The sequence below is a fragment of the Pygoscelis adeliae genome, unplaced genomic scaffold (genome assembly GCF_000699105.1).
Source record: "Pygoscelis adeliae isolate BGI_AS28 unplaced genomic scaffold, ASM69910v1 Scaffold21, whole genome shotgun sequence".
NCBI lineage: Eukaryota > Metazoa > Chordata > Aves > Sphenisciformes > Spheniscidae > Pygoscelis > Pygoscelis adeliae.
The window spans coordinates 8,738,403-8,752,863 of NW_008824243.1; the positions used below are offsets into that span (position 1 = coordinate 8,738,403).

General features: G+C 49.8%; 1 protein-coding gene across 1 annotated transcript in view; it reads right to left on the bottom strand.

The window, feature by feature from the left end:
* Positions 1–10,462, bottom strand: part of ST8SIA2 (ST8 alpha-N-acetyl-neuraminide alpha-2,8-sialyltransferase 2) — an 18,701-nt gene extending 8,239 nt beyond the window's left edge. The window contains exons 1-5 of the mRNA XM_009335177.1: positions 10,369–10,462; positions 7,616–7,678; positions 5,489–5,617; positions 4,716–4,973; positions 2,118–2,411 (exon numbers count right to left, since the gene is read on the bottom strand). Coding sequence (XP_009333452.1) covers positions 2,118–2,411; positions 4,716–4,973; positions 5,489–5,617; positions 7,616–7,678; positions 10,369–10,409 — 785 coding nt within the window. The 5' untranslated portion in view covers positions 10,410–10,462. The remainder of the gene's footprint in view (positions 1–2,117; positions 2,412–4,715; positions 4,974–5,488; positions 5,618–7,615; positions 7,679–10,368) is intronic.
* Between the last annotated feature and the right edge of the window lie 3,999 nt (positions 10,463–14,461).

Consider the following 14,461-nt stretch of genomic DNA (forward strand, 5'->3'; position numbering starts at 1 on the left):
CAGCCCAAAGGACAGGATCGAGGTCTTGGCTGTAGCTCAGACTGGGTACTTAGAGCCTGTCATCAGCATCATCCAGCATCCGACCACGTGCTGGTACCATATCCATCCCAGACACCCACCAACATTGGCTACTTCACTCGGTTGCTGGTCTGACTGGTCACATCCCTCTGAGCCCCAGTAGGTTTTCAGAAGCCCAAATCCATGTTCCTTGCATGGGACCCCATTAAAACCCATGGGGACACTAACACGTGCAAAAGGAAGACACTACTACAAGCCATGGGGGAGAGGGGTGCATCACTCCATGCACTGAGAGACAGTGCTGAACCCTTGGGCTTGTCTCAAAATCCCTGCGTCCCCTCCAGCCAGGCAGGACGTGCCAGCCACCAGTGGTGGCTCCAGCACTGCTCTGTGGGAGATGCACGGGGACAATCAGAGTGCCAGCCAGCCCAGCTGGACTGCAGGCCTGCAGCACAGGAGGGCCAAGAAGGTGCCACGAGTTGGAAGATAATCTCAGCAGCAGAGCTTATCGAGGCATCCTCCTCTTCCCCTGTGGGAAAGCGATGCCCAGCTGTTGCCAATCCCTCTACAAAGCTTCCTACGGGAAGTTCTGGCACCGTGAATGGTTGCCAGCACAGGATTAGCAGCCTGTTGATTTAAAGGGTTTATTACAGGAGCTTAATTCTATTTTGACAGATGAAAGTAAGTCAATTACAGCTAGAAATAGCTCAGAATTTGGGTTGTGGGGTTTTTTTCTCCCCCCCCTCCCCTCCTTTCTGTGAGTTGTGGTATCGTTTCCTTCTCTTTCTTTACCGCAAAGCCAGCTTTCTCTGTAAGATGCCTCTACGGCCCAGGGAAGCCTCAAACACAGACACTTGGGGCAGGCATGGTTCTTCTTGCCCGTTATTGCTGCCTGCAATGCACCGCAGCACCAGAGCCTCCACTCCTCCCAGCCTGTCTGCAGAGCTGCCCTTCACACCCCTCTCCCTGGAGCACCCCCTTAGGCTTGCTCCTGTGGCAAATGACCCCAAAATCTATCCTGTGCCCACCTCCTGCACTGACACACAACCTGAGCTGGGACAGAGCAACACCCAGCATGGACCAACTGACCAGAAGAGCTCAGGTTCAGAGGTGTGTGGGGGAAGAAGTGCTCAAAGCGATCAAGAAGCATTACTACTGAGGCTTAGAGGGGAAAGCACCAGCTACATGAGTGAATTCCCACCCCGGGAGATCAAGAGTCTAGTCAGGATTGGAGAGGACAACTACTGCCACTAAGCCATCTCCAGCATAAGCCACCGCCTGCCTTAGGCTCCCTAAATGCCTAAGGAATCATGACTAACCCCAGAGAAATAAAGCAGGAAAGCAAGAGCCTACCCCATCCTCAACCTATTTACATGGAAGTCTCACCCCTGGAGCTCTCTTTCTTTTATAACCTCCCCATCCCCACCACACCTGTGTCTCCCACATGCCTGAAGTTGCAATAAGGGAGCAGAAAGACCCCTTCCGTCCCTCCCAATAAATCCATTCACCACCACCCTGCCCTATTTATCTGACCAGTAGGACCAGACCATGTCAGTCCCTTCCCTGGGCAGGTAATTTAAGATGAGCAGTGCAATTAGTACCATTACAGGAACATCCAGGCTACTCATGAACAGCCTTGGTCCTCTGCCACCACTGAGCCCGTCCAGGCTGCCATGAGGTCCCTGACCTGAGGAGCTATGCGAGATTTGCATGTGTCACTCAAGCACAAGGTGACAAACCTTGTCACTAGCTCAGCAAACCACAATACACGCACATTTCTCGAAGGAGAGCCCTAACTGTAGGTTGGGGAGTTATCATGGTGACACCCAGGCTTACAGCCAGCAAAGTGCTGGAAGACTTAGGCTCACTATATTGCATGACTAAAAGACCTCAGACTCAAAGAGCAGAGCAGGGAGCCCCTGCTTGAGAGCTGGTCTCCAATTCTCATCTAGGGACCAGCCACCACCCGTGGAGTCCTCCTCACAGTCTGCAGAAAGAAACAGCTCATGCCGTTTGCCTCCAGCACAAACCCATTGATTGCTCTCCAGCTCAGGAAGCTCACGAAATGCTGGCTCCAAGCACACCAGAAACGCTCTCACCCTCGGACAGCGTGCAGCAGGCGCAGCGAGGGGTAGGCAGTCCTGACGTTGATGTGATGCTTCAGGATGAGCTCGTTCACCCACTCCACTCGCTCCTTGCCCCCCTTGGCCATGAACGCCGGGATCCAGAGGATGCTGCCGTTGAGGCTGTGGAGGCGTTGCAGCAGCTTCTCCCTCCAAGTCTCATTCACCAGGTCCTCGAATGCCCGTTGGATGACTGAAGGGTTCATAGTCACCAGGTCTGTCTTCATGCCCACGTCCTGTGAGTACTCTTGGACAGGGGCCAGATTGCACCTGCGAAGGGAAACACTGAACAGCCCTTTACAATGGACGTGAGAGAGGGCAGTGACAAACATGAGGGGTGTTTGATGCCAAAAGCCGGGGCCAGTGACAGATGTGCCTGTTCGCCCTCGCTTTTGGGAGGAGGAGGAGGGAGAATGAGTCTCTGCAATAAATTAGAGAGGCTCTGACCTGGTAACAATAAGCCATCTTAATATCAGGTCATCATTCCTCAACATGCTGGCACGTGTGCACATATTCCTCTAGGGCCATGCTAATAACAGACATAACTTTGGTGTCTGGTGGGTGGGTTTGTACGGATCGGTTTCTCTTCTGGTGCGGTTCAGAAATAACATGTAGCAACAAACCTCCCGTCTTTGCTGCCATGGCAGATTTGAAATGAAACAGCCTTTCCCACGCAAAGAAAGCGCTTGCCTCTTAATTCTAGTCCTGCTGGGGTAATATTATCCCTAAGACCCTGGTGAGTCTCTGCTAACAGCAGACCCGGTGGCACCAGCAGTGATAATGACACCAGCGGGAGGTGGATGCCAGGACATGGTCTCCACAGGATTTGGCTGTCTGGAGGCTGTGACCTTCAAAAAACATCTCTTTCTGTAGTATTAATTGGTGCCTCTTCTCAGGCCGTGCATGCAGATGCGGGCACACATGGTCCCCCGGGAGCTCCCGTGCCACGAGCTCCTGTGTCACGCCAGGGATGAGGACTGAGGGGCTGCGGGATAAACTGCCAACAAATCACCCTCGTTATACGGTCGTTTCCTACAGCTCCTCGAGGGGGGATCCGCGGCCGTTAAGCCGTGGCCGTGACATGCACATGGTGCTGGGTAAATGGCACTGGGGACCAGCTGATGGGGGGATGCAGAGAGATGCTCCCCCAGCATGATGAAAACCAGAGGGTACCCGTGTGTTTGCACACTGTGTGCTCTCCTGCAGTGTTTTACAGTGAAGTTACAGTATTTAATGAGCAGGAATTGCATCCTAACCATCTGCCTTGATAATCAGCCATTACTACTGTTTTCCCTACTTTACGGATGGGAAAACTAAGAGAATGGTGTAAAGAAAATCCAGCTACTGGCACGCGGGGCCCTTCTGATTCACTCATCACAGGAGTAAAATCGCTGAAAATAAACATTGGATCTGAAGAGCGAAGCTGTATCCTGGACACAGTGCCCATCACTGGTCACTGCCAACCCCGCTGAAAAGCCTGCCTGGATGGAGCAAACCTTCTTCAGGAAGATGCAGGTTCAAGTGATGGCTCAGATAACCTACGGTGGGAAGAGCACATCCATGCCAGACCTGCACTAGCATACATGGCTGGGGAGAGGTTGCTCAAAATCCCAATCGTTACATCCAGAAACACTTTTCTCCTGCAAATTTGCTGCCTGACATGAAAGCCCCTCCCTAAACTTTGCCAGAACTGCAATAAGCAATTTTTCCCTTTGCTCACTCTGGTTACACTTAAGGATGCAAACGATAACGCCCCATTCCCCACGGAGAGGACAGAGCTGCTAGCAGTCAGGCGGGCTGGAGCAGCTGGGCTTGAGTGGGGGGCAGAGGTGACATTATCCTTGTTCCCACATCATGCCAGGGACCGCCTCTGTGAGCCGCTGATGGATTGGGCTGTCTTCATAATAGACTCGCCAGAAAGCAAATGTCTGCACGTACATAAATCATCAGTGGACTCCTACAGCCCCTCAGCTAACAGATGTACACGGGTGTCGGGGATGGGAGGGCAGGCACGCTCCTCCTTTCCGCTTCAAGCATCTTCTGTAGCAAATTTGGTGTGTGCCCCAGTGGGGGTCAGGATCTGCTGCTGCAGGTCCATGGGACAGTGCCTCTGCGGGGACATTGGTGCTGGGGATGGAGTGGTCACAGGAGAGCATCAGACCCAGGCGTGCACAAGTGTGGTGCCAGGGCACCGCGTGGTGCACCCGGTGCTTGAGGGCAGAATTGACTTGGAGAAGGATCGAGCTTGTGTCCATGGGAGAGTCCAGGACAGGGTTTATTTGCAAAGGGTAAGTATGTGGGAAAAGAGGAGTGAGTGCTTGGGTCTGGGGGTGCTGGGGGTTAATGGTGCCCTGGGGGGTTAACGGTGCACCGTGCGAACACATGGGGTACATCTGCAAGGACAGTGGGGGAGCACTTGGTGGTTGGTAGAAGAGTTTGCAGCAGGACATTCGCATCGCTGAACTCTATGTGTGCACGCTGGGCTGCAAGGCTGCGCTGCACCATATGGATTGGGACTTTCCACCTTTCCAAACCCTCCCCAAACCCTCCCAGCCCCATCGTGCGGGCCCCTACCTTATCACGAAGCTGTGCGCGTCAATCTCGGGGCCGCAGCCGCTGCTGAGCAGGACCCCCGAGTTGCCCACGATGGCGCAGGTGGGGAACTGCTTGCCCTTGAGGGGCGAGGTACGGGGCAGCAGCTCGTACAGGTTCTGTGAGACATTCATGGTGCTGTCCCTGTCAAAGACATAGTGGATGACGTCCCCCGGCTTCAGTGTCCCCTTCAGCACCGAAATGTCCTTCTCGGCATCCAGGAACTTCAGGATCTGTTTCCTGAGGACAGGGAAGAAAACAGCCCCATCAGGTGAGGTACAGAGATAATTTGGGTCGTACATAAGACGAACTCTTGCCTCCTGCCTGCCCTCGCTCTGACTGATGCTCTCCAGGAACAGCTTTCAAACAGATATCTCCATCTTAACGCCTGCTCCTTCTCCACCCATCCCTTCCTGGGGCAGGCTAGCACGGCCAACCCATTAGTGGGGGGTCCCAGCATTTACCCTGGGGAGATGGTCTCCTTCCCCCCTCCACGACCCACTGCCAGAGCACGCTAATTCCACTTGGCCTGGAAAATGGGGGCTCAAGTGCTCCTTCTTCCATCGTTGCAAGGCCAGCTGGTTCAGCCGGGAATTCATTTCCAAGCGATCGCTTACAGATATGAAGCCTAGCTCAGCAGGAGATAAGCCTTTTATTTCTTCCTCGACTTCTTTAGATGATATACAGAGGCAATTTGCCAGCTTGCACTGGAGAGGACCAAATCTGTCTCTTGTCCTATAGGTAATTACCAGTACCTGATCTTCAAAGAGAGTGTCTGGTTGTGTCTCCATTTGGATGAGGCTGGTTTAATGTTGTGCTTAATGCTTTCATTACTTCTATCAACAACAGCTGGAGACGAAGAATCATTTATTACTACTTCAGCTCTAGAGAAAAGAAAGACAGGGAGAGGAAGAGAGACAGGATCCGTTAGCATCCCAATGACACTTCTAATCACTGTCTTCGGCTCTGGCTGCTGGAATTCAAATTTCATCAGAAAACCAAAATTGTAGTTATTAGCTAAACAAGAACTGAAAGCCTGTTTGTATTCTGCGACACTCAAGCAGACAGACACAAATCCTTAAATACCTGTTCACTTACACGAACACAGACTTACAGCCGGGCACAGCTGTACAGAAAACAGAATCTTACACATCTAGCTGTTGAAATGCATGCACACAAAAACACAAGCAGGCTCTGCAAGGACAGGCTGGCAGATGCACACTCACAGACAAGGCACCCCAGAGCCCCAGGGAGCCCCCAGAATTCACCGAGACATTTCCTACATTGGCAGCCAAGGTTGCCGACCTGCTGCCTCATGGTCGCACATGAGCACCCCAAAGTGGAGCCAGCTCAGCTCCTGGAGCGGGTTAAAATCCTCATCAGAGGAGTGCAACCTTCACTTCACCCAAAGGAGAAATTAAATTAGCTGAGCTGTTGGGTGCTGCTTGTGAGATTGGGCTATGAGCATCCCGTACTGGACAGGGGGAGACTGGCTCGCTGATAACTTTTCCCCCCGTTAGAAGAGAGCATGAGGATTTCAGCATCCATATTGCCTGCTCCAGACCCCGAAATGAGCAGGGGGATGGGTAACAGCCAGATGCTGTGGTTTGGAGATGATTACTGGGAGACCCCAGCTTCTAATCCCTGCTGTAAGAAGCAAATCAGCCCCAGCACTCCAGTGCCATTTACATCAAATGACATGAATTAAGGGAGACTCCGAATATTTGATTCCAGCCAGCTGCCCTCCAAAGAGAATACCCAAGCATCTCATCAAGAAGCTGCGCATGTGTCTGCAGCTCCAAAAAAACCTTCACACTTCAGAGAGCTCTGAAAAATACACAGCCAAAGCATTCGCTATCAGCGAAAGGGAATCTCCCTCTCCAGTGCAAAGGGCTTTTTCCAGTTGGGAAATGGTTTGTAAATAAATACGTTTATAAAAAGCATGTAAACCTCAAGGAGGGAGAAGAGTGAGAGATGAGGCGGAGCTGGCGGCCCAAGCACATGGACAACATCCAGCTCCCGGGAGCACATCTCCAGCCCGGGGCAGGAGCTCCTGAGGACCCACTGTGGCTCACACTATGTCATGTTTCAGAAAGGCAAGGAAATGTGTTTATAAATGCTGGCTGCCAGTGTCCTTGTGTGTGTTTGTACAGTACCTCTCCAGAGGCTGCCAGTCGAGCCTGTTGGATTTGTTTGCATCTTGCATTTTGCCATATCACCTCGTGTCTTGCAAAGCTTACTTATAAGGTGTCAAAAATCATAAAGGGAATAGGGTAAAGAAATCTTGGGAATAACTATGACTTTTTTGGTTTTGCCCATTTTCTGTGTTTTGATCATTTGTGATGACATCATCACAGAATGACATCACCCTTCCTTTCTCGTATGGTGTCACCAGGCTTTGCAACCATGTCACTTGGCAATGCTGGGCTGACATGAAATTATTGTGAAAATAAGAGAGAGAGACACTGAATGAAGCTGCGGTGCCATGAAATGAGTCTGCAATGGAGCGACGTTACTGAAGTGCATTACGATAAAACCAGAACAATGAAGTTCTGATGCCAAAGACAGCGATTGCTCTTCTAATAAAACGTAGTAAAACTACGAAAATGGCAACTCTATCACTGACTTATTTTCCCAATAAGTAACTCTCTCTTTCTCATTCTCTCAATCACCGCAACTTGCAGACCCTTGGTTATTTGCAAATGATTACTGCACTGAGCTGGGGGAAGGAGGGGGAGAAACGATTAAGAAAATGCAAAGCAGAAGTGAAAAGAAACAGATACATTTGCTAAATAAGAACAGCACTATCCAGCGAAGAGGAGAAGCAGATTAATAGCTGCCTTACAGCAAAAACAAATGAACACAAAATCTAATTTACAAACCTATTAGATTTGCTATGTAAGCTGTTCACAGCTGATCTGATTGTACCTCTGCCTCCAGAACTCCTGCAAGACAAAGGAAATGCATTATTTATAAACCCAGCTCCTCTTTGCCAAGCATTGTTCAACAGTCCAGAGATCCTGCTCTGAAGGGCTCCGAACGGAGACACTGCTGCGCCGTTCGCATCCCACCCCATCCAGAAGGGAGATGTCCTGATGCCTGTGAAGGGCTTTTCACATCCATCGTCATTGCTGCCCTACTGTGACAGTAAAATCATTCCGGCAAAAAAGCTCCTAACCAACCCAATTAATAATACCTGCACAATCTAACCAGCCGTCAAAGACATCTGGTCTCCGTCATCAAAGCAGCATGCAGCCTACAGGTTGCATTAAATACATCTCTACTTTTTTTTTACGAGTCAGGTGTTAGCAGTGCATAGAGAAGGTCTCCTCCATCTCCAGGTTGCCAAGGGACTTCCCCTGTCCTTCTCAGGTGGGGACTGAGCTGAATGATCTGGACAGGATTCCCACCACTGTCTTCATCTTGGGCTTTCAGTTGAGACCACTCAACATCTCTGTTTTAACCAGACTGTGCCACCAGCCTCCTGGGTGACTTATGGAGACCTCGTCCTCACAGTGTGCCTTCTCCCGGCTCCCAGTGACCCAGGCCAGATCTGGGGCCCTGTTCCAGCCCTCTCTGATCCCATGAGTGCCCTGAAGCCCCTTGTCCCCCCTGTGGTGTAACCTGGCTGAAGCTATGAGGCCAACTCAGCGCAGTCACTTGCATGCTGGAGCTGAGACCTCCTCAAGCAACAGCCTTGTCACTCCCATGGCCTGACACCACTGCATAAGGATGGGTGCCAGACCTGCCTGAGCAAGACCTGTGGGAACAGAGAGCCAAAGTTCCCAGCACCAGGTGCTAGACTGATTCTATAATGAAGAAGAGGTGGGACCAAGCCCCTTCAGAAACCAACGCCACTCATACAACCCGTCAATCCTCAGTTAAAAATAAATACATACAAGTATTGGTCTGCATCTAGTTGGCTGCAGAGCCCCTTCTTGCTTTAGCTTGCTATTTTCAAAGGGCTCACAAAGAATCAGTCACCCACTTTGTGATGCTCAGTGGGAGCTGGACTCCTAGTCAGACACATTTTAACTGCCACGTGCTCATTGCTCTGTTTTATTGCTTCCATTGCACAGATATCCAAATGAACATGCCATAAAGAGAACCAAATTCTCTTCCAGCAGAAATATTGTTACCTGGAAATATACACCTTAATGAAAATGTACCTCAGGAGCACGTATTTCTACCAGTCCTGAAAAAATCCCAAATGCATTAGACATAAATGAAAAAGAAACAGAGCGTGTGAATGTTTGGTGCCATCAAAAAAGATTTTCAGACTTGCGTGATGTGATGTAAATCCCTTCATTAGGCTAAGCACAGCCCTCAGCACCGCATAACATCAAACCTTTGGAAATGCTGTGATGGTTGTCCCTTTCCTCCCTACTGCTGGAGACCATCTACGGCCAAGTCAGAGCGATTCTTCCTCTGACACTCTCCTCTTTCCTTTGACAAACCTGAGAGTCAGCGAGCTGTTTCATTTTTTGGTGCATCAAGGGAACAGCAGGTCTAGCTTATTCCTAAAGCCTACTGGCATTTAACAAGCCTCTGCTTTAATGGGGTTCACCGCAGGGTGTGGGAGCAGACTGGATTAGTGTGCAAACCATGCATCCTTTCAGAGACGTCTCCTCTGAAGGAGCCTTCCAAATGGGATTCACACTCCTTCACACTTGCTGTAAGACAGATAGGGACTGGACTAAGGACTTAGAAAAATAAATGCTGCTCCCTGAATAAGTGCTTGTTCACAATCTCTGTGAAAAGAAAAAAAAAATAATCCCAGAAATTAGGAAGCGGAGAAGACCTGTTAGCTCCCACCTCGTCCATGTTTTGCATCTACAGCAGGACTGATCCGAAGCATCACAACTTATTATTCAAATGCATTTATCCAATCTAGCTTTACATGCCCCCAGCGACAGGTCTGTGCATGTCTCCTCCTGAAATTAAGGCAGGCATCGGGGCTGGAGATGCTGGACATGAGAAAGACAAGTTGAGAGCACATCTCCCAGCTCGCTGTGTGCAGAGGTGGTGGGGAAGGAGATCGGCTGCCCGGATCCCCTGCTGAGCAGCCCCTCAAAGGCTGTTTCAAAAGATTTCAAAATATTGTAATGCAAACAGAGCACGAAATGTTCTGCTCGCATATATGAGCATGGAAGGGGTGGCTCATCGGTGGAGGAGAGAGCAGGGCTCTGCTAGCCATCTTCCCCTGACTTGCTCTGCGGCACTGGGCTTTGCTAGCCACAGCCACCGCTGCAGGGCAGCATCCAGCCCAACAGCATCCAGGATGCTCTTGGTGGACACCTGAGATGCTGGCAGACACTGCTCTCCCTGTACCAGGCTTGGTTTCTCTCTCCGAGCCACGGAGATTGCCTGAAGCTGGGACATGATACTTGGCTGAAGGTCTCAGCTGGTTTAGTGAATCCTAAAATGTTCCTGTGGCTTCAAAACCATCGACCTTTTGGCCCTTTGTGTCCTACACTGCAACTTCTGGACACCTTCCCTACAATCTCCCTTTGTGCGGCCGAAGACAATGTGTGCTGTGAATATGATACCATGGGGTGTATTGCCCTGTCCAGCCATCCTGCTCAGCTCAGCCCACCGATGGGTACCAGCCAGGCAAACCAGCTGCTCAAAACACCTGTAGTTTAGCCAAGCGTGGTATTTTCCAAGGTCTGCCATACTTCATTACCAACACAGGCAAGCCAATATCGCTGTACTGCTTCACTTCTCCCACCTGGGAAGAGGAAAACAAGAATGGAAGGCACTAATTAAGAGGCACACGTTTAAAAAAAAAAAAAAAGTCAGCCCATTTTATTATACCTTGCTGACCTGGAGTTTCAAATCTCTTGGCTTCAAAAGGCAAAGACCAACCTCGATTAAAATTGCACAGATAGGCATTGATTTTGAAAAGCTTTCTAGTGCTACACCATGTTTAGATTGAATTGCCTTATTAATCTAGTTGTTATCAGTTTGACTGTATAGCCAGCTCCACAAAGTACCAACCTGCTTCCTAATCCTATTATTTACAAAATGCTCTTCTTTTGACTTCTGTTGGGATGTTTTCCAGTGATAAGTCACATCTATATGTGCTAATGCCATATTACTGGCTTATGCCATCCTTTCTCATTTTTGCTTTGAGATTTTCAAGCTGAATTTCCACTATCTAAGATATTATATAGGTCAAAACATTCTGTGCTCAGATGTAAAGTGACACTGATTCATATATCAGAGGATAAGAAAGAAAAGTTGTCTTATGGTTCAGGCCCAAATTTTCTTGGATGAATAATTTCTGACAAATCAAGTATGCGAACACTTTTCTATTCACCCACTATGAATGGGCTGTTTAGGGTTTTTGCTTCCCTTTTCATCATTTCCCACTTCTTAAATGATTCTCTTAATTGTTGCTAGGTACGGTTCGGTCTTGCTTCGAGCAATTTCGATACGTGAAATCAAAGCTGCTTTGACTGAACAAGTAGGTCACACAGCCTCTTTGGGCGAGCGGATCTCTAAAAACAGGCATTATGCATCCGTATTCTCAGGCTTACAAATCAAAAAATGTGTTTTCCGTGGATATTTTACAATGCCCACCTCCAATTCCTGCTTCCCCCAAGCCTCTGCGGCAGGGAATACACATGGGAAGTGGGTAGGAGAAGCATGAACTAGCCAGAAATTTCAGCTTTACCCAATCACCCATTTAGCCACATTTGTGGAGCCCATTCCTGGTGGAACAAAACCTCTGCTTCTTCCTGACCTTGGGCAACCCAAGTCCTCCTCTTCTCCCTCCTCCACATAAAAGAGAGATAATAACATCCCTGTAATCCCTTGGGGGATTGTTAAACAGAATTTATTCATCTGAATTCCTCAGAAAGAGAGTTCAGAGTGCCACAATTTTTATCTGAGGAGTTCAAATGATTAACACCTACTAATTAAGTTTTCACAACCTGCTTTTGTGTTAGGCACATTTTATGATCCTTGTTTTACAGCTGAGACAGTGGGGGTGAAGTGGCTTAGCCCGTAACACCAAAAATGACAGTCCCACGTGCCAGGACAGGAGCAGGCACTATGGGCTTACAGCAGACCTGTCCTCTTGAAAACGCTGCTCTTTACTTGCTGAGAGCGAGTACAGTTCTTGCTGTGTGAGAGGGCAGGACATGTCACCCAGAGGACCACGGGAATCGATCTGAAAAGGTCTCACTGGCCTGAAAAGCACATGTAGCCATCAGTCTCCTGAAATGGCTGCAGGCTGTACCCATAAGGCAGCCCACATCTATTAAAAAAAAAATAAAATTGCCAGCTATACTTACTTTGTTTTCTAAGGGTTGCTCTGATGTTGTCTTCAAAACCAGAATTGCTATTTCCTACCTGAAGAGCACACAAATGAGATGCCAGGCCCGGTCAGGGACCACCCTCCCAAAATCACTGCCCTCCCAACCCACGGGCTGTCCCCGAGGCAGCTGGGTGGAGAGGGTACACAGAGCAGGATGCTCACAGACCCTCTGCAGGATGCTGCTTCGTGGCCAGATTGACGCAGTCACTGTAACTAAGAGTTCTGGGGAAAGGGAGACGCTGCCCAGCCACTGAAAATGAAATACAAACACATAGATCGCCCCCCTCCTCCCAAACTTGATAGCCTTGCTCCTGCTGACGCTCACAGTGATATATAATTCCATGTGCATTCACGGGCATAAGCCAGACCTTGCAACGTCAGGGACTAGCTGGCACCTGCACGCCGCCTTGTTAGAGATGGGCTTGGATGCACTGACTGCCCTATGAAGTGAGTGAATTCATTTTGCTGACTAAGAGCAGTGTAGTCATTAAGATAAGCCATGTGCTCCCCGAGTCCTCAAGGAAGGTGCAGGATTCGCTCCGGCCAGAGCCCTGAAATGTGCATCGTGATACAGGTTTCAACCCTCCCTCCTCTTCCCTGAAATTCAGGATTGTGGTGAGACCGGCAGAGCAGCGAATGCGACTCCAGGGCTTTGGGGGAAAAATCGCCGTATTTCCAAGTTGTCTACGGAAGGGTAATAATTGGCTTCCAAGTGCCAACCTGTCCAGCCTGACCCACAGGGTGGAGAAGCAAAGGTGTCCCAGGAGCCCGAACTGAGCGGGAACCGAGCCCAGAGGCTGGAAACCAGGATTACCCAGGGACAGCATCCTGGCTCTCCATCTGCACATCAGAGTCTCGCTGAAAAGACGGGAGAAGGCCACGTTCATCAACAAGTCCCCTTGTGGGCTTCTCACCAGACACTCAAGTGGTTTCCGTGGGGTTTAGGTCAAAGCCCACCCATATCCATAAAATGCTCTGCTATCACAGAAGATAGAAAGTATGGAGAGGAAAGGCTTCACTGCTGGTTAGCCCCACATGTAAACCAACTTGCAAATTAGAAAAAAAAGCCGAAGCCAGGCAAGAAGTGATGGGATCTGAGATGCATTTTTAACCCCGGAGATCAAGTTCCTGAACACAACTTTGCGCACCCTCCCTAATGCCGGTCTTCCTCATCCAGGAACGCAGCTCTCACAGGCTCGTTTCTCATCTCGCCTTCCTGCATCACATTTCATAACACACCGGGAAGAGCCAGGACATCGGACACTTGCAGATCATTCCCTGTGACATTTCACCAGTTGTTTTGGAGGCTTTCATCCCAGGGTGTGGAGGAGGTTGCAATTAAGAGAAACGGTGGCTGTTGGGCAGCCCTGCGCACCCGCACTCTCCTGGCGAGCAAGGTTCCTTCTATAGGGATTAATTTGGAAGACATTTCTAAAACGTTTGTCTGCTAGGATGAAAGATCCTGCAATACCTCTTGATGAGACGTTTGAAATCGCACTTCGATGTGTTTAAAATCTCACTTGTTCATATTGTCACAGCTTGGCAGCCTGAGTGTCAAAAACTTCCTAAATATCAGGTGCTATTTTTACTGCTCCAAGTTCTATTCTTTCTATCGAGTCATACGACCACATTTGGGAGAGTGTGCCCGTATCATGGCTTTCAGGAAAATCACCTTGCCCTGCTGGGGTCCCGCTGCAGCTCTCGTATACGAGCCGCGGGGGCAGTGCTTGTGCAGCCTAGCTGGCGGCGTAGCATCTTCCAGCAAGCCAAGGAGACTCGGTGTAAAAGCACCAGCCGATGGCCTCACTGTTGTTCACGGCACTTGCTATTACCTGCCACGGGAAACGCAGATCTGTCAGTCTCATGCAAACCAGCCTCGCTAATTTGGTCGCTTCCTCCCATGTCCTAATCCCACCTCCATCATGTCACTCATCCTGTGGGCTCCTTCCCGGGGACCACAACAAGATGGGAAGGTCGGAGGCGCTCAGCATCCGTACCTATCAGGCAGTTACTCCATATTAGCTCCCGTGTAAATGAGAGCAGGGTTTGACCCCGAGATTTCTGCCTGGCTGCAAATCACGGTGTGTAATCATTGCAAGCGTACGCTGAGGATGCAGGAATCAAGACCCACGAGTTTGCAAAACAGAGACACCTATTGCTTAATAGGGAATAAGCCAGTTAGGCTGAAACGCTTACGTGACAAAACCGGTGAAGAATCAGCAAGTTCTGACGACTAAAGGACACGAGGCAACCAAGACACTGCTTGGGGATCACTTTGCACTGGGGTGACCAGAGCACCATGACCAAATCCCTGTCCCTGCCTTGAGCTACCTGCTCTGAAGGACCTGTAAAAGGCAAGAGGATGCTCGGAGCAGCCTGATGGTTACTGCTGCCCGCGAGGGAG